This window comes from Triplophysa dalaica, chromosome 2, assembly GCF_015846415.1.
Source record: "Triplophysa dalaica isolate WHDGS20190420 chromosome 2, ASM1584641v1, whole genome shotgun sequence".
In the NCBI taxonomy this organism is placed as follows: domain Eukaryota; kingdom Metazoa; phylum Chordata; class Actinopteri; order Cypriniformes; family Nemacheilidae; genus Triplophysa; species Triplophysa dalaica.
This window is the reverse complement of record NC_079543.1, coordinates 15762010-15783769: the sequence shown is the minus strand read 5'-3', so window position 1 is coordinate 15783769 and position 21760 is coordinate 15762010. Positions and strand designations below refer to the sequence as shown.

Sequence of the window (21760 nt, the reverse complement as noted above, 5' to 3'; positions counted from 1 at the left end):
CCTCGACGCCGCCCGTTCCTACGGTTTGCTCTGGGACCCCCCGACCACCACACTGGAAGGTTACAGTTTCGTGACAGCTTCGAGCTGACACACCCAGGCCTGTTACCGTCGCTTTGCTAGAGATTGTGACGCGATACAGCGTTGTGGCGTTTTCCATAGGTAACCCCATCTGTCGTTCTCGACACAACGTCGAGAGACCGACACAAAGGGAACGCCTTGGTTACATATGTAACCTCAGTTCCCTGATGGCTTCCTTATATACCGGACATCCGGGGGCGGAGACCGGCATGCAAATTTCATTCGCCAAATTTCATTGGCCTTTTCTATAGTAGTCAGAGTTGATTGGTTCTCAAGGGCGAACCCCATCTGTCATTCTCGACACAACGTCGAGAGATCGACAGAAAGGAAACTGAGGTTATATATGTAACCAAGACGTTTTAAGATAGAGCAAATATACATATACATCCAAGACTTAAAGAGAAAACACTGATAGATACCTAAGCTAAAATAGAGTCCTGCGTTGTAATAAAGAGTTTTAAATAGTGGTAGAGTGGGAGCAGCGGTGGTAGAGCATTCCATAGGGTGGGACTTAACAGTAGGTCATAAATTACCACCAGTCGACAATGTAAAACTGTTGGGGAAAAAACTTGTCGCATTTATCACACCTGTAAATTGCATGCTTTTTATTTCAATACAAGCTGACTAGTTGCCGTTGTTATCTCACAAAACTTTTTACACTGCTCAGCTGACTAGCATGAAATGCACAGTTTATAATCTAATTTCTTAACAGTTACTATCAAATTTTGTTTTATAATGTACATTTTGGACTCATAGTTTTTTATTTGATTGTATTTAAATAAGTTAAATACCCAATAAATCTCCTCCTGCCTTTAATAAAGCTCAAGACGGGACTTCCCATCAGTACATACTTCAGTGCTGTAAAGTTACGCTGGCTAATGGATAACGTGGAAGAGGTTCATGAAGCTGTGATTTCACATAGAGCCATGTTTGGAACAATTGACTCCTGGCTCATCTGGGTAAGTTGTTATACATAGCAGCTACACAACAATATTCTTACATATAATCCAAGTCTGCTCTGATCAATATCAAGTATTCAAGATCTAAATCTTTTTTAAATAAATCAGAGCCTGACAGGGGGGAGGGAGGGAGGTGTCCACTGCACAGATGTGACCAATGCCAGTCGGACCATGCTCTTTAATATTCATACATTGGATTGGGATCCTGAGCTCTGCACGTAAGTAAATTGTCACATCTATATAATAAAGGGTGAAAATCGTATCAATATAACTAGATGAAGAAAATGTGAGTGGTGCATGCCGTGTCAAAAAGTAGATGTTAGTTAACATGATGCTATCATGACACAAACATGTTTGAACAATATGCTGCCATGGTTAAACATGATGTTATCATGTGTTAACATTACGTTAACATAGTGTAACACAACATCAACATGCAGTAACTTGTTGTTCTTATGAATTAACATGATAAGCATATTTTAGCATGATGTTAACATGAATATAACATTGCTAACATCATTACATATGATTAACAAATTGTTTGCAAAATACTGACATGAATTTTCCCAATGTTGACATAATGCTAACATAATTAGTTTGATGCTTAAACAGTTAGTTTTATGCTCGCACAATATCAACATTATTAACATTTTGCTTCCATGGTGTTAACATGATTACCATGTTGTTAGCATGATGTTAACATGAATTGGATATGGTTGCATAATTAAAGTCAAGTCAACTTTATTTATATTGAGCTTTTTACAATTTTCATTGTAACAAAGCAACTTTACCTGAAACATATTGAATCTAAACATAACATTACAGATATAGACGTAAAAACAAAATAAAAGTTAACAAACACAGAAAACAGACACGCACACACATATACACCCACAGGCATAAAACACAACTCCTCAAGCATAAAAACACAAGGTGGCGAGGAACCCAAAACTCCAAATGATAAAAAAAACCTCGGGAGAACCCACGCCCAAGCAGTTGAACCAGTTCCCTTCTGGCAAAACTGTAGCATCTTTAAAAGCTTGATCGTGCTTGCACAACTAAGATATATAAAACGAAAATAAACATAGGAAAAAGGTGGATAATAGGTTTAATGTTATCATTAATAATCTAATAGCAGTTGACATTTTTGTAGTGAGGTCTTTGGATCGCCGCTTCTCTCTCTAAGCTCTACCACCAAGACTGGGCATGGACCACATCCTGCTCATTGTGGTAGCCTCGGAACAATGAGAAAAGACACCTGACACTACACTCTTTTATGCAGCAAGTACATCGGTTGTTATGGAAAGTGTTCCTGGTTCCATTTGATCTAATGCAGCCTAAACCCTTAGAGAATTTTTATTATGGAAGTGTAGGTTAAAAAGATGGGTCTTTAATCTAGACTTACGGAGTGTGTCTGTTTCCCGGACAGTACACGGAAGACCGTTTCAAAGTTTTGGCACTAGATCGGAAAAGGATCTTCCACCGGCACTTGATCTTGAAATTATAGGTATTATCAACTGACTGGAGCCCTCAGAATGTAGTGAACGTGAAGGACTGTAATACAAGGGAAGCTCACTCAGGTACTGAGAAGCTAAACAGGGTAGGGCTTTATAGGTAATCAGTAAGATCAGTGCAATCCACGTACAACCGAAAACATGTTCGGGCCTGGTCCTCTTTCTTCGACGGTCTGGTCGCTCGTTCTCTTATATGCTCCCAATCTCCTACATGATTCGAGCCCGGTGTGCTCACAGCTGGCTCTCATTCACATTTACTCACCGGTCTCGAACCACGGTCTCCCCCCGCTTACTCCACTACTTACCCCCATCACCCCTCACAGGCCGGGGGGTACCCCCGAGACTGTGAATGCTTCCTCCCCCTCCCTCGGGGGGGGGGGGGGGGTGGTGAGGGGTGTATGCAGCGACGAGACGAGACAACAGAGACGGGAACTGGCAGACATTTAAAATAAAGTTTTAATATAAATAATAACAGCCGGCGACCCCTCACGGCCGACCGCCGGCGAACAAAACAAACCACAAAACAAAAACATACATACAACCGTAAAACATGTTCGGGCCCGGTCCTCTCTCTTCGACGGTCCGGTCGCTCATTCTCTTATATGCTCCCAATCTCCTACGTGATTCGAGCCCGGTGTGCGCACAGCTGGCGCTCATTCACAATTACTCACCAGTCTCGAACCACGGTCTCGCCCCGCCTACTCCAATACAATGATTTAAACAGATAACACATATCTTCTTATACTGTTATAACTGTTTTGAACTTGGGAAGCAAAGATCCCTGCGACTTCACGACCGTCACTATCCAGGATGCTCGGGAGTGAAGCAGATGCATTAAGCGCATCATTCTGCGTCCAAGGCGTATGACTTTAAATAACGTATAAGCGAATGTATTAAGCGCATCATTTTGTGTCCAGGATCTGCATGAGCGAGTTTGGAGAATTCTGTGCTTTATCTGTGCTTTATGAGACCACATTTTTGTTTTGTATGTTTTTTTTAAGTTTAATACAGCACTTAATTACATTTAAATAATCTTACTTTTCTTTTTTTGTAATAGGCCCACAGGACAGCCACCTAATAGTTAATTACAATAATATAGTTTTGACGTCATGAATTAGCTTCTCTGCATCTGATAGTGACAACATATGAAAAGTGAAAGTGACCTTTTTGTCAGGTATGGTGACCCATACCCGAAATGTGACCTCTGCTTTTACCCCATCCAGAGGGTAGTGAATACACACATATATATACACACTCCATATGACGTAGTTTAGATATACATTTGCATTAATGCATTTGGCAAACCCTTTTCCCAAAGCGATTTACATTGCATTGTACTATACATTTTGTTTCCGACTATGTGCAATCCCCTGAGGTCCAACCCATGAGCTTGGCGTCACAAGCGCATGCTCTAACTACTTAGCCACAGGAAAGATATATGTTGCTAACATGAAGTTAATATCTTTAGCATGTTGCTAACAGAATGTAAGCATAATATTAGCATGATTACATGTTGTTAGTACATTCAAGTTAATATTTTGGACTTTTTAACACAAAGCTAATTATTAACATGTAGCTATTCATTACTAGCATGTGAAGCATGTTGGAAATCCTGTTTGCAAACATTAGTAAAAAGTGCCTGCCCAGATGTCTCTACGATTTTATTTTCTGATGCAGAGATAGTATGGTTGCTAGGGTACTCTGTTTGGTTGTTAGGGTGTGACTTTGAATGGCAATAGTAGTGAAACAAGCCCACCGTAATGTTTCAATGACACTTCTATTCAAATATACCAACGGAAACTGAAAAAGGGGTCTTAGAAGCTTGTCCTTTGGCCTTTTGTATAATTTAACATAAGAAAATAACTTAGCACAACTAGTTAAACCAAGGTCTGTGTAAATAGATTAATTTACTGTTAAATTTGATTATCTAGAGAAGACCTTATTAATCAATTGTGCAATAATTGCTGCCGAAAGGACTTAAGCCTTCAGTGCTAGCTCTGATGTATCGGTCACCACACTCTGTGGTTTTATGATGGAATTTGTAGAGTTTGTTGGAGAATTGATAACTGCAATTGATTCTTTAGTTTTATTAGGTGATTGTACTGTGAATCTATTGTCCCTCGAAACAGCTACCTTCAGACTTCCTAAACACTATTGACTTTTTTAACCTGCAGGAATGGGTTCAGAGCCTTACATACCTCTTAGGCCATACCCTCGACTTAATATTGTCCTATGGCCTAGATATAACTGATGTTGTGGTGGTGGAAACACGAATCTCCGACCGTTCCCCATCATGTTTCAAATGTGCCTCCCAGAGTTTCTCCTGTCCTAACCTCATAGAAACAGGCTATGTCGGGTCTATTCTCCACATTTCTGCGAAGAGTGTAAAGAACTTTACTATGGAAAGAACATTACTCTACAACTTGCATTGTCTTTATCTGACTAACATGCAAATAACTTAAACTATCTTACAAATGTGTGGACTGATATTTTAGATACATCTTAGATACATTGACTTAAGACAAAAGCCAGAAATATTCCGTGGGTAAATCAAAATCTCCGCACCTTGAGGCAATCATGTAGAAGATCTGAAAAAAAAGGGAAACGTGATCAATTGCAAGTCTCCTCTGATAAGTTTAAAACCTGCCTGTCCTTATATAACAAAAAAAAAAAATGCCAAGGGCCACCTATTTTACCTTACTGATTAAAAAACATCATCACACCGCCAAAATTCTGTTCACTTTGCATTGAATCCAACCAGCACTCCTTTTCAGCACTCCTCTACCTCATTATGTGAATTATGTCCAATTACTTTAGCAAGAAAGTCGTAAATTTAAGAGACAATATATTAGGTACTTAACATGAAAAATTGAGATATACCAACTCTCCAGTTGTCATGGTTCCACTACCATGTCATGTTCTTTATTCCTGTCTCGAGTGGAGCCATGGCATAGCCTGATGGTTTTATGTGGGGAGAGAAGTTTTTGGCGTTTTGGCTTTCCATACTCTCTCCCCGAGTCTCGTCTTTTCAATTCAAGTTTATTTATATAGCGCTTTTCACAATGTGTATTGTTTCAAAGCAGCTTTACAGGGGCAAACAGGAAAAACAGAAAAGTTAAAACACAGCACAGTGCATGGTATTTATTCATTTTCCCGCCCTTTCTGTCTCGTCAGCTTTCCCCGAGTGCTTAATCCCCAGCACCTGTTTCTTGTGATTATCCTTTGTCTGTTTCCCCTATATATACCTCTCATGTTTCATTGTCTTGTGCGGATTCGTTGTATGTACTTGTATGCTGTTGTAAGCTATTCTTGTATGCTGTTTGTTGTGCCTTGTCTGCCAAGTTCCTGTTTCCCTCCAGTCTTAGTAAGTGTTAGTTTAGTTTTGTATCAAGTGTTCGTGTTTATAGTTTAGTTAGTCAGTGTTTGTTGTTAAAGTTTACATTATTATTTATCCTGTATTGTTTTCCCCATCGTGGGTTTTGTTTTGCCTTTTTGTTCTGTCTTGTTATATATATATATATATATATATATATAATAAATCTGTTAACCCCTTAATTCCCCGCCTCTGCCTGCAATTGGGTTCTACCTCCTCATATCCCCTGACAGAACGAATCCGCCAAAACAGAACCCAGTAGGTATTATGTACGGGTCCGAGCGAGCCCGCCAGACCCGACTTCTGTTGGGTTTAAAACAGGGGGATCGGGGAGTCAGGGAATTCGCTCGGGAATTCGTGGCTGCAGCTGGGGAGACTGTGTTCGATGAGGCGGAGCTCAAGATCATTTTTAACTGCTGCCTCAGCGAGCCTCTCAAGCGTTCGGAGATGAGGATGTTGAGCTCCCTGTGGTTGGGCGACATGATCAGGTACGTGATCAACCGGGATGATCCCTGGCCGTTAGTGCCAGACTGGGTATCCACCCCCGTGGCTATCGTCCTGGAGGGCCACGTCCTGGCCGCCCTTACCCTGGGGAGCTCTGCATCCTCATCCGCAGCACCCCCTGCAGTCACTCTACCGTCTGCCAGTTCCATCGGCAGGCGGGGGAGAAAGAAACTCCGGAGGGTGGCTCGAACCCAGGAGGGTCCTGGGGTCCCGAGTTCCCACCCAGTCCGGAGCTACCCAGTCCGGAGCTACCCAGTCCGGAGCTACCCAGTCCGGAGCTACCCAGTCCGGAGCTACCCAGTCCGGAGCTACCCAGTCCGGAGCTACCCAGTCCGGAGCTACCCAGTCCGGAGCTACCCAGTCCGGTGCTACCCAGTCCGGTGCTACCCAGTCCGGTGCTATCCAGTCCGGTGCTATCCAGTCCGATGCTACCCAGTCCGGTGCTATCCAGTCCGGTGCTATCCAGTCCGGTGCTATCCAGTCCGGTGCTATCCAGTCCGGTGCTATCCAGTCCTGAGCCCCCGAGGCCGGAGCTATCCAGCTCGGATGGCCCGAGGCCGGAGCTATCCAGCCCCAAATATTTTTTGGGGGGGCGCCGTGGGGAGGTGACTGTCCGAGCGGCCGCTACGGCCACGGATTCCTCCCAGGAGCCGGAACCAAGCCCGGTCCAGGAGCCGGAACCAAGCCCGGTCCAGGAGCCGGAACCAAGCCCGGTCCAGGAGCCGGAACCAAGCCCGGTCCAGGAGCCGGAACCAAGCCCGGTCCAGGAGCCGGAACCAAGCCCGGTCCAGGAGCCGGAACCAAGCCCGGTCCAGGAGCCGGAACCAGACCCGGTCCAGGAGCCGGAACCTGACCCGGTCCAGGAGCCGGAACCAAGCCCGGCTGCCCAGCAGCCGGAACCACCTTGTCTGTCTGGTTTTTGTCCTTGTCCAAGTTAGTCTTGTCTTGTTAGTTGCCCCTTGATGAACACCTGGAGGTGTTCATTTAAGGGGGGGCTTATGTCATGGTTCCACTACCATGTCATGTTCTTTATTCCTGTCTCGAGTGGAGCCATGGCATAGCCTGATGGTTTTATGTGGGGAGAGAAGTTTTTGGCCTTTTGGCTTTCCATACTCTCTCCCCGAGTCTCGTCTTTTCTCGCCCTTTCTGTCTCGTCAGCTTTCCCCGAGTGCTTAATCCCCAGCACCTGTTTCTTGTGATTATCCTTTGTCTGTTTCCCCTATATATACCTCTCATGTTTCATTGTCTTGTGTGGATTCGTTGTATGTACTTGTATGCTGTTGTAAGCTATTCTTGTATGCTGTTTGTTGTGCCTTGTCTGCCAAGTTCCTGTTTCCCTCCAGTCTTAGTAAGTGTTAGTTTAGTTTTGTATCAAGTGTTCGTGTTTATAGTTTAGTTAGTCAGTGTTTGTTGTTAAAGTTTACATTATTATTTATCCTGTATTGTTTTCCCCATCGTGGGTTTTGTTTTGCCTTTTTGTTCTGTCTTGTTATATATATATATATAATAAATCTGTTAACCCCTTAATTCCCCGCCTCTGCCTGCAATTGGGTTCTACCTCCTCATATCCCCTGACACCAGTGTTGTGGTCTACTTTTACACTAACTTTAGACATCCTGTAGCTTGGTACAACCTCATACAACTGTTTGTGTTCCAATCTAGTCTCGTTGAAAAATAAATGCCTGGAATCTGGTGAGATTCCTAGTAGCTTAGACGTGGCTATGGTCATTCATGTACTCAAGAAGCCTTCACATGATACGATTGTTTTAGCAAATTTTCGCCCCATATCTATGGTATCTTTCCTTGCTACAGCTGGCATTCGATTTGTTGCATAACTGCCACCTTCTGTTTGAGCTGCGTCCGTCCAGTTTGTTTCTCAGACTTTTGACAAGCGAGTATTGAATTATGACATTTATAAAACAATACCGTCATTGTTCATGGGTTCACTGACCCATTGTGTGTGGGGTACGCTGGTCTGTGTCATGCTGATTACTCAACTGGAGTCAGCTGTGACTCATCAGCATGACTATTTAAGCTCTCAGTCTATACCCTTTGTTGTCCGGTCGTTTCAGTTCTTACCGTGTTCGGGTGGTGTCAGGTCTCGTCTATCCTGTTTTGGATCTTCTTTGGAATACTTCCCAGACCTTTGCGGAGTATTGTTCTGGGAGGCTTCTGGCTCTCTCGTGCTGGAACTCTTTCCCAGGATTACGACCATTGTTTTCAGGATTCAGCTGTTTTACTCTGAGATAACTCGTCAATGGTGGTGAAAGAGTTGAAAACATTTATTTGCAGAGGTAGGCTTAAACAAAACCACAATAAAATATTAAGAATATTAACTACCAAACATTCTGTTGACTTAATGACTCTTACACTGTCGTCTATTCAAAACAAGCACCAGACATTGAAGCATTTACCTCCATGGTTGCAGAAAAAATATGAACAAATTACACTAAAGAAGCTAACTGTAAGACTGAGCAACTAGAAAAAAAGATGTATCGGGTTTCTGTGGATCCTTAAAATGTCAAAATAAGGCCTTAATTAGCATTAAAATGTCTTAAATCCGGAGTCCAGTCGAACCGACACCGTAAAGAAGATTTTATTTTCGTTTTAAAATCATGTTCATCTATTTATCACGCAAAATAAAATAGGCAGAACCAACTTTATAATAACACGTTTGCTAGGTGAGTGGACTGGCCATTACAACATGCAGAAAAGTTAGAGCTTTAGCCCTGGAGAAGTTCAAATTTGTTGATATGAAATTGGTCTTAAATTTCAGTCTGCACCGTATTAAAAAGGTCTTTAAAAATAACTGCAGAAACCTGCAGATTCCCTGATGTATGTGAACTAGTCATGTAAAAATCAGTATGTGAACCTGACAGAGGGCCACGTTGACTTGGTTCTGTGATCAGGATAGCTTAAACCTCTCGCATTCATAACCCCTGTCTCCAGCCAACAGATCATCAAATATTTCAGTCATAGATCAGAGAAGGCAATATTATACTAGAATTTGAAGATTTTAGTTTTTCCATTTCACATTCCATTCCTTTAAAGTGTTCTGTACTGTTCCTCATTTACTTTACCTCCCTCAAAGCACTGAAACAAAATTATCTAAGCATTACAGCATAAAATAAAACTTCTTACTGACCATTTTAATATGTACTGAATGATAATATTATTTAGGTGCTCTCAAAGTAAAACTTGCTTCTAGAAAAATTTTAAATTGGTAGTGTAAAAGTTGATGTTATTTCACCTGTCTGTATCTCAGGTATTTAATTAGGCTTCTTTGGTGGTCAAAGAAGATGAATTTCCAAGTAACACAATGAGATTGCTATTGTTCCTACGTGTAGGCAGCATCACAGACAAGGAAAGTACAGTAGGTAGCCAACCAGAATGCTCTCGACTGGCGCGTTGAGTTAAAATAAATTACATGTGAAACAAGTTTCAAACAGTCTCCAAATTCAACTTTCTTTCCCGTTGGGGCATCCCACAGGCCACAGACAACAGGCCGCAGTTCATTTCTAGGGAGTTTTCATCCTACCTTTTGGCCAAAGGGATAACTCGCATATGCACTTCCTACTACCATCCCCAAGCTAAAGGGGGAATGGAAAGATTTAACCAAAGTATAAAGAATGGCATAAGTGCAAACCTTGCGCAAGGTCCCATTTAGGGCTTCTCTTTCCTAAACCCTCTTACATTACACATGCCACCTAGCGTGCAACCACAGACTCTTTTCTACCACCACCAAATATCGAAGCTAAGGGAACTAATCACTGCCCACAATCTAAAGATGTTCCTGTGTCAGCCCATCCTGTGAGGGACAGGGCTCAACCTGGTCACTTCCAGGACTTTGAAGTTTCATTTCTTACCTAATGCTGGTGGGGAACATTGTTGTGGTTGTTCAGTTTGTTATTGTTGTTGCCTATTGTTGTAAAGTTAACTGTTGTCGTAACACAGCCGTGAAGTGATGCATATAAGCATGCTCTCTGTGATACCGTATTCTGTTTGTTTGTTGCTGTTAAAGTTTCTGGAAATAAAGTAGTGTTTTATGCTTTGCTCACATGCTCTTATGTGTAGAAAGCCAGAAAAACTGTTGGGTTAAAAATATTTTTATTTCTATATATTATTTTAAAGCTGGATTGAGCAAAATTGGATTGTATGATGTTAGCATTTCATAAAACTTCAAAGGTCAAGCCGTGGCGTATTCTATTTTCCTATTGGTCAGGCGTAATCATGTGATAGGTAGGGCTGCAACAAACGATTATTTTGATAGTCTATTAATCTAACGATTATTAGACCGATTAATCAACTAATCACCTATTATTTTAATGACTAATCGGTACGGTTTTAATGATTATTCAGCTTTTGCAAGTAGTTAAAACATTGAGATATACATAATTTACATAAAGAATAAAATCAATTCAGCTTTTGAAATTTGTTTAAATGAACTTGAACCAACTGGTTAATCTCTTTAAGTTTGCTGATTCTGTCCAACTCGAATCACACAAATACTCTCTACAAACTTTTAAATGCAAATATAAATAAATAAATAAATAAATCACATACATTACAGACCAATTTGGTTTTCTCTTGACAGAAGCATTAAGCAGAATTTCTCTGACAACAATTCAGTTTAACTCTTTCCCCGCCAGCCTTTAACAAAAAAAAAGTGGCCACCCTAGGCCAGCGGTTTTTCCAAACTTTAATGGCTCACAGTACATTTTCTGTAAAGAATATATGGACAAACAATATGTCCAATGAAAGAACAGTCTCTGCTTTTAAACAAAGGAAACCGTATTCTTCAATCTTCATTTGTTCTTTTTTTTAATCACTCCTTAGATGTGGGTAGATTTCTTCAAAAATGAATCACTTTGATTAAAAAGCTGAGATAATTAAGGTTTTTTGTCAAAGATTCCGCCCAGATTACACTCAGAACAACATTGAAACCGAAAAGAAATATACGTTCTAGGTTCTGGGATTCTTTACTTTTTCCCAAAGGTGTGTAACAGCGCCACCTGCTGTAAAACAGTAAAAACTCTGATTGCAGTAATAATTCATCTTTGGTGGGGAACCGTTTTTTTTAAATGACGAGATAAATCATCAATGTTGGTGAAAGAGTTAATGAAAGAGAGCAAGTAACAGAAGAAAATATTTTAAAAATAAATTCAAGATATAAGACTCCTATCACTTAATGTCCCTCTCTTATAATCCTTTTCCTCTCATGTAATACCTAATAGTGTTATAATAATCAAAGCAGGCTTAACTCCTAAGCTCAATCAAAGCTTTATACTTTAAAAAACAAATAATAACATTACTGTAATTATATGATTATTGTTGCTATTATCATTGCTTTTATTATTGCATTCCCTCATAAAAAGATTTAACGCTTAGTTAGTTAGTTAGTTAGTTAGTTAGTTAGTTAGCTCTGCCGTGAAAGGCAAGTTCCGCCTTGCATGCATTGCACACAACCGCATTTTTTGTTTTCAATTTGGTAAAGCTTTCCCACATTTTAGTTCGCATTTGTTTGTACTCCGCCATAATTCTCGCTGTGTGTCCTTCTACTGCGATAGCATTTGGGAAGGCTGCATTACACTCTAGCGCTACAGTGCCGTAGCGGTCAAATTGTGATATTGTAGGCCCTTATATTAAGTCACGTAATCAAACGTCTACTCGACAACAAGAATATTTGTTGACAATTTTTTATTGTCGACATTGTCGACTAATCGTTTCAGCCCTAGTGATAGGAACTTGCATTGCCAATCTTTGGACAGGAGCTTACATTTAAAGTTTGATGCATTTGCATTCATACAAATTGTCAATAGTGTGACTGGCCCTTTTAAACAGGGCATCTGTGATAACTTTACATTTACAGATGTTCGATTAAAAGGCTTATGCTGCATTGCTGGGTGCAAGAGAAGATTTATGGCTGTGTAGGCTTTTTGAAAAAAGCTACGGTAGCCTGCTAACCGTCAAATCATATGATCTTTCCCTGCCTACCAAATGCTATCAGAAGCCAAACCTCCTCCAAAACACATTCACAGACCAGATGCTATTTGATCAGTTTCAATAAAATAATTTCTAATTCAACTGTGAGAACACATTACTGTACAAAGTGAACAACAGCTTTTAAATGGGACTAAATGCAAGAAGTTTTTGATTGTGTAGCATAACATGTCAAAGTTTGCTCGAAACTTTGAAAACTTTTTGAAAGTCTCTGCTGGGAGGGCCAGGTACCCTCTGACATGTCACAGCTGCTCTCAGTGACTTTGATTAAAAGTTACTGAGTAAATGTTTCTGAAAAAGAGGGAGAGCTTATTAATTGTGATTTAGAAAATTACATGTGAACATACCTGAAAAGGTTTGATGAACAGCGATAGAATCTGACCACAGGCATTTCCTGTAACTGATTGTTCTTCTTCGGTTTCCCATATTCTGAGTTTCTGCGCATGAGTGCCCTCTGGCTTTCAGATGTGGCGGCATTTAACTGTAAATCATTGAGACACTGAGAACTAGAGGTCTGCGCGGGACAGTTTTTTTCGTCCCGCTCCCGCAAGGTTATATTCCGCACCCGCCCGCTCCCGCCATGTATTTACTCTTTGTTTACCCGCTGTCCGCTTAGAATACATTTCTTCCCGACCCGACCGTTCCCGCTAAATTTAGATATCTTTTCCACAATATCACATTTAAATTTCCACTACTGAAAGAGAGAGATAACAAATAAAACTTAAGGTTGTACAAAAAATATTTATTTGTATTCGTCTTATCAAGATGCTTTTAACATTATCCGTCAACACAAAAGGAACAGGTGTTGCAGAAAAAAATGTCTGTTAATAATTTGTTCTTTTTATTCAAAATAGAAATGTAAATTTTTTGTCAACACAGCGGGAGAAGTGTAGATGAGAAAAAGTAGACATCTGTCATTTAAAATTTAGAAACAAAAGAACAAAACCGTTGGCTAACCATTGCCAAATTAAATCACCTTTTAACCTAACAATTTAACAAAAAAAATCCCGCCGTCTTCAACGTCTCTCCTACAAAAGAAAATAAGCCTATATAAATACAATAACTGATAATAAATTAAATGACATCTAAAAATTGTAAGCCTTTAACGGAATGAACGAAAACCGTTTACTTACTTGCAAAATCATATTTTTCTAAATTATTTAAAATATCCATGAACGAAAAGAATGTCACTGACTGACGACGGTTTCAGCAACGAACGTCTCTCCTCCAAAATCCGACCACAAATGCTGAATGCTCTCTCGGAAGGTGCACTCGTGGCCAGTATGCAGAGGACATATCTTGCAAGGTTGCTCAGAGCAGGGAACTGGAAACGATGTGAATTCCACCATTGCAAAACTTGATGACTTGATAGTTCAAGTTGCATGGTCCTGTATTCCTGAATCTGCAAATCGAGGGACTTAGATCCACATGATTCTTCATCATCCTCCCATTCTGAGAATTTACTGAGAACAGTACGCCTTTTGGCCGGTGTTGGCTCAACATCCTCTTCATGCGTATCAAACTTTAAATCTTCGATCACCTCCTTGACTACCTTTATCACCTCCTGTCGCCCTTTTTCATCCAACATTTTCTAACCTCGCAGATTGGGTGTCAGAAAGGTTGCTGTTTTATAAAGCATGTGAACCGAATGTAGCGAAGTACTGTCTGTTGACAGTAATTCTTTCAGCCGTGTCACACAGACGGTTGCAATTTCAGAAAGCAGAGGGTCTTTGGTGGCACACGTACAGTGCTCAATTAACCGCACAGACCACGGAAGAATCAGGGAGGCACTTGGAGCTGTGTTGTCAGTTTCCAAGTCGTCAGTTGCCTCTTTGAAGGGTTTTAGGAATGATACTAGTAACTTAAGCGTGCTGGTGCTGATGCGTCCGATCTTGTCATAATTGTTGCTCTCAGTCAGCACAGATGCGATGTCTTCGTACTGTTCCAAAACAGAATTTAGCATGTCAAAGTTGGAATTCCACCGTGTCTCTACGGATTGTTTCAGTGACTTTCTTAGTTTGCCCTGCTGTCCTGAGTGTTTGAAATATGTTACCAACTTTTTAACATCAGTTAGAAGCCCAGCGATCTCTGGAGAAATCTCCATTACGGCGGGACCAAACGCACTGGACAGAGTCACGTTTAGTATGTGTGCTGTGCAGTTTAGCCTGGTGTATCCCCGTAAGGCACTGATCATGTTGGCTCCACGGTCTGTGACAAAAACTATCTTTCTGCCCATTTCTGTCGCATCAATGCCAAACACTCTGAGATTCTGCAGCAGGTGCCTTCGAATGTTTTCACCCGTCTTTGGGGTGCTTGGGTCAAAAGGGGCAGCAAAAAGCACCCTTGATTGTAGCTCAGATTGTTCATTAACGTAATGAATGGTTGCTGACAAAAAGGACGTTTTGCGATAGGTTTCTGTCCATATGTCTGCTGTAACTACGCATCCGAACTTCGATATTGTTGCAGTGATTTCATCCACAACATGTCTACGTAGACTCTGAGCCTTCATTTCAACATTTCTTGACACCGTTGTTGGGTGTGGTAGTATATCACTGACATCAAATCTTCCTATTTTTGCTGCTGTGTTGACCAAATGTTGGGCCAGTTGTGTGAAGCCTTTTCCGGATATAGTATCGTACGGTCGAATATCTTTGCAAACAAATTCAAAGTGCATCCGCACTTTGCTCTGCCATCTTCATTCGGTACAGCCCGCTCTGAGGAGCGTTATGCAAATGCTGCGTGCATGGACGTTGCAAAAAATGACGCAAGAACTCTGGTCGGGTCCCGCGGTTCCCGCGGGAGAGCCGAGGGAATGCAGACCTCTACTGAGAACATAAGAATCGTACGACATATCGCCCAATCCTAGTGGAGAGATGTAAATATGCTCTTTTAGACACCTCAGCTTCTGCCGAAATGCCCAGGAGAAAGTCGCTGTTTAAGGGGAGGAATCTGCTGCCCGCCTCGTAAGTCCAGCAGTCTTCTTGTAGAGTCAAGATGAATTCGCTTGGCATTAAAGAGCCTCACAGGTTTCAAAGAACTAATGGCTGAATGAATGGAGCATGCCATCTTCTTTTTATACCCATATGTACGGGGCGGAGACTGGCATGCTGACGCCATTCGCCAAGTTTATTGGCCTTTTCAAATTCAAGTGTATGGAATTCAATGAGGAACAGTATTATTTAAACACTATTCTTCATCAAATATGTAAGAATTATCATGAGCTTTGATCACAATTACAAGTAATATATTCTCCACCACCCTTTGTAAGGGAAACAAAGATCAACCCAAATTGGGATGACTTTAATTAATAATGATCAATTATAATTATCTGGATCAAATTCATGATTTGGGGAAATCAATTAGCATTACGAGCAGCTAGCAAGAATGGCATGTTTAGGGACTCCAGATTATGAGTATGAACATCACGTGTGAAATAAAACAGGACTTTATTACCTAGACTAGACACATAGTAATCTAACATACACACACATACAGTTTAGCATTGGAAGAAGGTTGAAGCTGAAGCAGAGAGGAGAACAGAGCATGGATTTATGGCAGTATGTGATATTCAGAAGATCAATAGCCTTAACTAAACATCAGTTTCTTCTTGTAAAGCACCCTTGTTAAAAGGATAAATGATGCCTTATGCATCCATTAATAAGACTAAGTTTGATACTTGCATGTCTTGCCCGTCAAAAGAAAGAAAGTGTCCTGATGCAGTTTGTTAAGGCTCCAGGTGATCTTGGCTGAAAGTGATCAGAGAGAACCAGTTTTATGCAGAGGATCTGTATCTGGAAAGACAAGGCCGCGCACAAACTTATGGTTCAAAGGTAAAGTCTTCTTCTAGTCCATCCTTTGGACATGCAGAACGCAAGAAGAGAGAGAAGAGAAACAACAAACACCAACAAACTGAGAACCTGAAGAACAACTCCTCAAATCACCTGCAGATGTAGCTCCAATTGTTGCCACTAATGAGAACAGTTTGTAAAGCTGAGGCATTGCACTGTCTAGCTCCATGTCTTTAAGGAACATCAAGTAATCACACAGCTTTACCCTGTTACTCTGCAAGTCCTGATCTGAATACAGGACTTGAAGTTCAGACCTCAGTCTCCCTGAATCAAAGTGATGGCCATAACTTTTCAGGACATGGCCAGTAGTACATTTTCTTTTTCACAGCACTTCCAGTCAGCCAGCTAACTTTGTCATACCAGGAGAGCTGAAATGACACGTTACTTTTCCCTATCTTTTGCACTAAATCAATCTTAGGTGTTGATCTGCCCTGCTGTTTAATTCTAAGTTTCTCCTTGTAAGGAAGACTTTCTAATGGTTTTGCCAAAATCAGGTCGACAATATTAGCACTGTCTGCCATCGTGTGCAGTTTGCTAGCTGGCTAGTTCAGACTATATGAATTAATGAACAAACGATCTAATATATATATTAGTGGTACGCCGTTAACGCAGTGAGACTCTTATCGCGCGAAAAAAAAAATGTCGCCGTTAATCTATTCTCAAAGTTGGTTTGGGAGCTGGGTCTATACTACGCAAGCTATGATGACTTTCACCTTGATATTTTAGCGCGGATGTATACCAGCTTAACGGCACTGTACGGGGCGAGAACGAGATTTTTCAACTCGCGTGATTCGCGTCATTCGCGGAAGCAGAAGCCGCCTCATCATCTCATAACCAGGGCTTCATTCGCGCGATTCGCGCAGCAAGTAGGTCTATTGGCTCTTTGCATTAACATATAAATCACTCGCCCTTGACACGCCATTCGCGTTTGGTCTGAACACAACATAACGTTACTGTGAAATTACTGCATCAAACGTGACGTGCAAACATGGATGCAGCTATGAAGCCGCCGGGTTTGCTTCAGGGAATATTCATTTTTAAGAAGCTTCCCAATAGAAACATCGACAAGACTAAGGTTGTTTGCACCTTGTGCAATGCGGAATTGGTTTAAAAAAACACTTTCTCTCAACAGGTAGACACATTATTATGGCTCCTGTATGCCATATCGCTTGTTGCTCCCTCACTCTTTGTAAGTCGCTTTGGATAAAAGCGTCTGCTAAATGACTAAATGTAAATGTACTGTAGGAGCTCTTCCAGTGTCAAGTACCACCTCAACGCAAATCATCCCTTAGCTAATGCGGAAGTAAACACAAGTTCATCTTATTGAACATAATTTAATTTCCATCACCAATTATCATAGTAGAACAGCTTTCTCAAGCAGTTTGTGATGCATTTTGGAAACAGGAGATGAGCCCCTGGTCTAATGCGCCACCTGGCTTGAGAAACCCGTTCTCAAAGACTTACTTTTAGTCATTATTTGGGTAGCACACATATTCTGAATGCCTTCGGCAGAATTCAAATGAGCCATTTTAATCTAGATTAATCTAGATCAAAAAATTAATCTATGCCCACCACTAATATATATATATATATATTTAACTCAATGGGAGGAAATGTGGGAATTATGTTAAACTGAAACAATGAATGTGGTGTGAAATTGTGTGAAATATACAATGAAGGTTGCAGCAGTTTGTCTTTCGACTACACATGCAAAATCCGCGATGGGACTGAGTTGGAAATGGAGACACAGAGTGATACGCATCATAATCTGAAGACCGCGCCCACGCCCACACCAACCGTCTCTTTGCATTGCGAGAAGCTGCCGTCTCCTTGTCATTTATGATTTATAACAAAACAAAAAAAATGTCTAAAAGCTGATATTTGACAATGTGTTATAGCAAACAAGCTAAAAAAAAACCAAGAAATACGTTTTTATAAACTGTCGACCCCAAAAAACAAGCGTTTTAGGACATAAAAGTGGATTAAAAAGAGATGACAGACCCTCCAATCATCACGCAGATGCTCGGAGTCCGGACCAGCCCACTCCTCCATTCATCCCAGAGACGCTGAGCGTCCGTGGGCGGGACATAATCGCAGCATTATCCAATGACCGTCTTGTTTCTAAGCACTGAAAAAAACGGTTTAAAGCAGCCCCATTGAAGTCAATGGACGCTGGGCTTCAACAGAGTAATGCACTGTACGCTACGGGAATGAATGAGAAGGAAATCGAGTCAGCCGACCTAAGTAGCTGATTCTGAACAAAATTGTTTTCGTTCGAGATGAACGTGTTTAACGCATTTTTAGTCAATAAAATGTTAACATAATAGTACATATATTTGACCATTCATTTTTTGACAATTATAGGGGAAGCTGAGCTTCCCTTGCAGTCTTAAAGAAATCGCGTCTGCCTCAAATCCCCGCCAAGAGACTCTTCTCGTGGTCTCTTTTAAACTGTAAGGATGTTACATCCTACAGACGTGACTGATCCAATCAGGAGATGGCAACTTTGGAGGGAAAGTTGTCTTTGTCTTTCAGATGGTGTCTTGCATGTGAAAGCTGATTGGATGTTCACTAAGAAGACTTCTAAGAGTTTGATAAAACTAATATGAAAAGCGTTACCAAAACACAACAAACATAAACATTAAGGATATCACAAATCTAGCTCATAGACACCAAACATGATCTAAATATCATCTTGGTTAAATGAGTTACTACAAATCTAATAATTCCAGTAGTTAAACACACATTCATGGATACTTTGGATTTATAGTTAAACAGACATAACAACAAGAACATTAATACATGGAAATGTCAAAAATGAATATATGTACATTTCCATATAAATGCATTTAGGATTGTATGTCTGTCCCCAAAGTGAGTAAAGAGAGTTCAGCTCCCTACATTCCATTCAGTGGTGAAATACTCTTATCTTGTTGGTTTGGTGTGAGTTGCTATGGTCACCAGAGATCTTGTCCTGCCCTTGGTGTAAGTTGCAGATTGAGGGTAGACCCCAAAGCGACTAGGTTGCTGGTGGGGTGAGGGGTGTTTTGTAATATTTAAGAAATTTAATTAGTTATGCATGTCTGATCGGTCTCAGGTACTACACAACTCAGAAATGATAAGTTCTCAAGCTCAAACCCATTTTGTCTCGATGCAACATCGTTGTGGACAGAAAGGGAACAGGCCTGATTATCAAATGAATGAAAATACAATCTACTATCATGTGTGTGTTCGTATTCGAATTACATGCTGTTTCTATTACCCATCCTATTTAAAACATTTTGTAGTAGTTTATCATAGATACATTGATGAGTTGAATGTACTTCTATCATCCTTGTACTCCTCCGGTGGTACTCCGGGAGTTCAACATCCACCTTGAAAAATCACATACTTCCACAATCTAATTGCCTCGTTTGACCTCATGTGAGTCTTCACTACAGCCACTAAGTCTCTCAACCTTAACCTGACTTCCTTAGACACAAAACACAGTCCCCCACAGGCCACCTTTCTGCATAACCTATGCTCCGTGTCTTCCTCCCGCTTATCTTATGTGGTCTTATCCACTCTCCCTCCACCTAAGCAGCTCTTATTACTGTATGCTAACAGTGATGCTGACACTCTTTTCCCCAGTCTAACATCCTGCTTAGACAGTTTATGCCCTCTCACATCCACAACGGCCTATGCAACCCCACCTGGGCCCTGGATATTTTATGTTCCCTATGAGCATCGCTCCAGACTCATTGCTGCTGAAAGAAAGTGCCGCAAAAAATCACATTACATGTTGACATTCATGGTTCCCTCAATGAATTGTAGCTCCCCATCGCTGGCAGCACTCCTGCAGCCCCAGTCCATGACACTTCCACCACCATGCTTGACTTTAGGCTAGACACACTTGTCTTTGTACTCCTCACCTGGTTGCCGCCACACATGACACTATCTAAACCAAATAAGTTTATCTTGGTCTAATCAGACCACAGGACATGGTTCCAGTAATCCATATCCTTAGTGTGCTTGTCTTCAGTAAACTGTTTGCGGCTTTCTTGTGCATCATCTTTAGAAGAGGCTTCCTTCTGGGAACACAGCCATGCAGACCAATTTGATATAGTGTGTGGTGTATGGTCTGAGCACTGACAGGCTTACGCCCCACTCCGTAAACCTCTGAAACAATGCTGGCAGCAATCATATGTCTATTTCCCAAAGACAACCTATGGATTTTGAGCATGTGCACTCAACTTCTTTGGTCGACCATGGCGAGGCCTGTTCAGAGCAGAACCTATCCTGTTAATCCACTGTATGATCTTGGCCACCGTGCTACAGCTCAGTTTAATGGTCTTGGCAATTTTCATATAGCCTAGGCCAGGGCTAGTCGAACAACAACCTGCTCCTTAACACCTCCAAGACAAAGGAGATCATCGTGGACTTCAGGAAGGCGAAAGGAGGTACACACGACCCCATCCACATTAACGGGGTGGCTGTTGAACGTGTTTCCAGTTTTAAGTTCCTGGGGACCCACATTTCGGAGGACCTGTCCTGGACCACCAACACCTCATGCCTGGTCAAGAAGGCTCACCAGCGTCTCTTCTTTCTGAGGACACTGAAGAAGAACCAACTGTCTTCAACTATCCTGGTGAACTTCTATCGCTGCACGATAGAGAGCATCCTAACCAACTGTGTCACAGTATGGTACGGGAACTGTTCTGTTGCTGAGCGCAAGGCACTGCAGCGGGTGGTGAAAACAGCCCAGCGCATCACAGGAACTACACTCCCTTCCATTGAGGACACCCAGAAGAAACGCTGTCTGCGTCGAGCTCGCAGCATTCTCAAGGACTCCTCTCACCCCGCTCATAGACTGTTTACTCTCCTGCCTTCCGGTAGGCGCTTCAGGTGCCTCCGGACAAGAACCAGCAGACTTGGAAACAGCTTTTTTCCCAGAGCTGTTTCATTATTGAACTCTGCCCCCCACTGATTTCACTACCCCTCATAACTTTATCTTAATGCTGCTATTACATTGTTTACATTGCACTACAGGGCTGCCATTCATGACTGAACTGTACACACCAGTACTTCATGTATCTGCTCTACCGGACTGTTTACACACACACAGCATCATTTGCACTCTATACTGCTCACTTGCACACCAGGAATATTACACTGAATGCTCATTTGCACTAATGGACTACTTTCATAACTGCATTAACTCATCTACTGCACTGTAACCTTAATAACTGCATTAGCTCATCTACTGCACTGTAACTCATCTATTACATATTGCATCTATCGCATAACTAACTGCATCTACTCATCTATTGCACTATAGCTTCAATAACTGCACTAACTCATCTACTGCACTGTAACTGTATATCTGCATCTACTCATGTATTGCACCGTACCTTTAATAACCACATTAACTCATCTACTGCACTGTAACTTTAATAGCTAATGTCTGTAACTAATGCACACTCAAATCACTTGCACTATTGTATA

At 41.4% G+C, this 21760-nt stretch overlaps 1 protein-coding gene across 3 annotated transcripts in view; it reads left to right on the top strand.

The window, feature by feature from the left end:
* The window catches only part of gk (glycerol kinase), a 166009-nt gene that overhangs the window by 43840 nt on the left and 100409 nt on the right, over positions 1–21760 (top strand). For all 3 annotated transcript variants that reach the window (XM_056764107.1, XM_056764089.1, XM_056764098.1), the window contains exons 6-7: positions 900–1037; positions 1146–1255. In XM_056764107.1, the coding sequence (XP_056620085.1) occupies positions 900–1037; positions 1146–1255 (248 nt within the window). The remainder of the gene's footprint in view (positions 1–899; positions 1038–1145; positions 1256–21760) is intronic.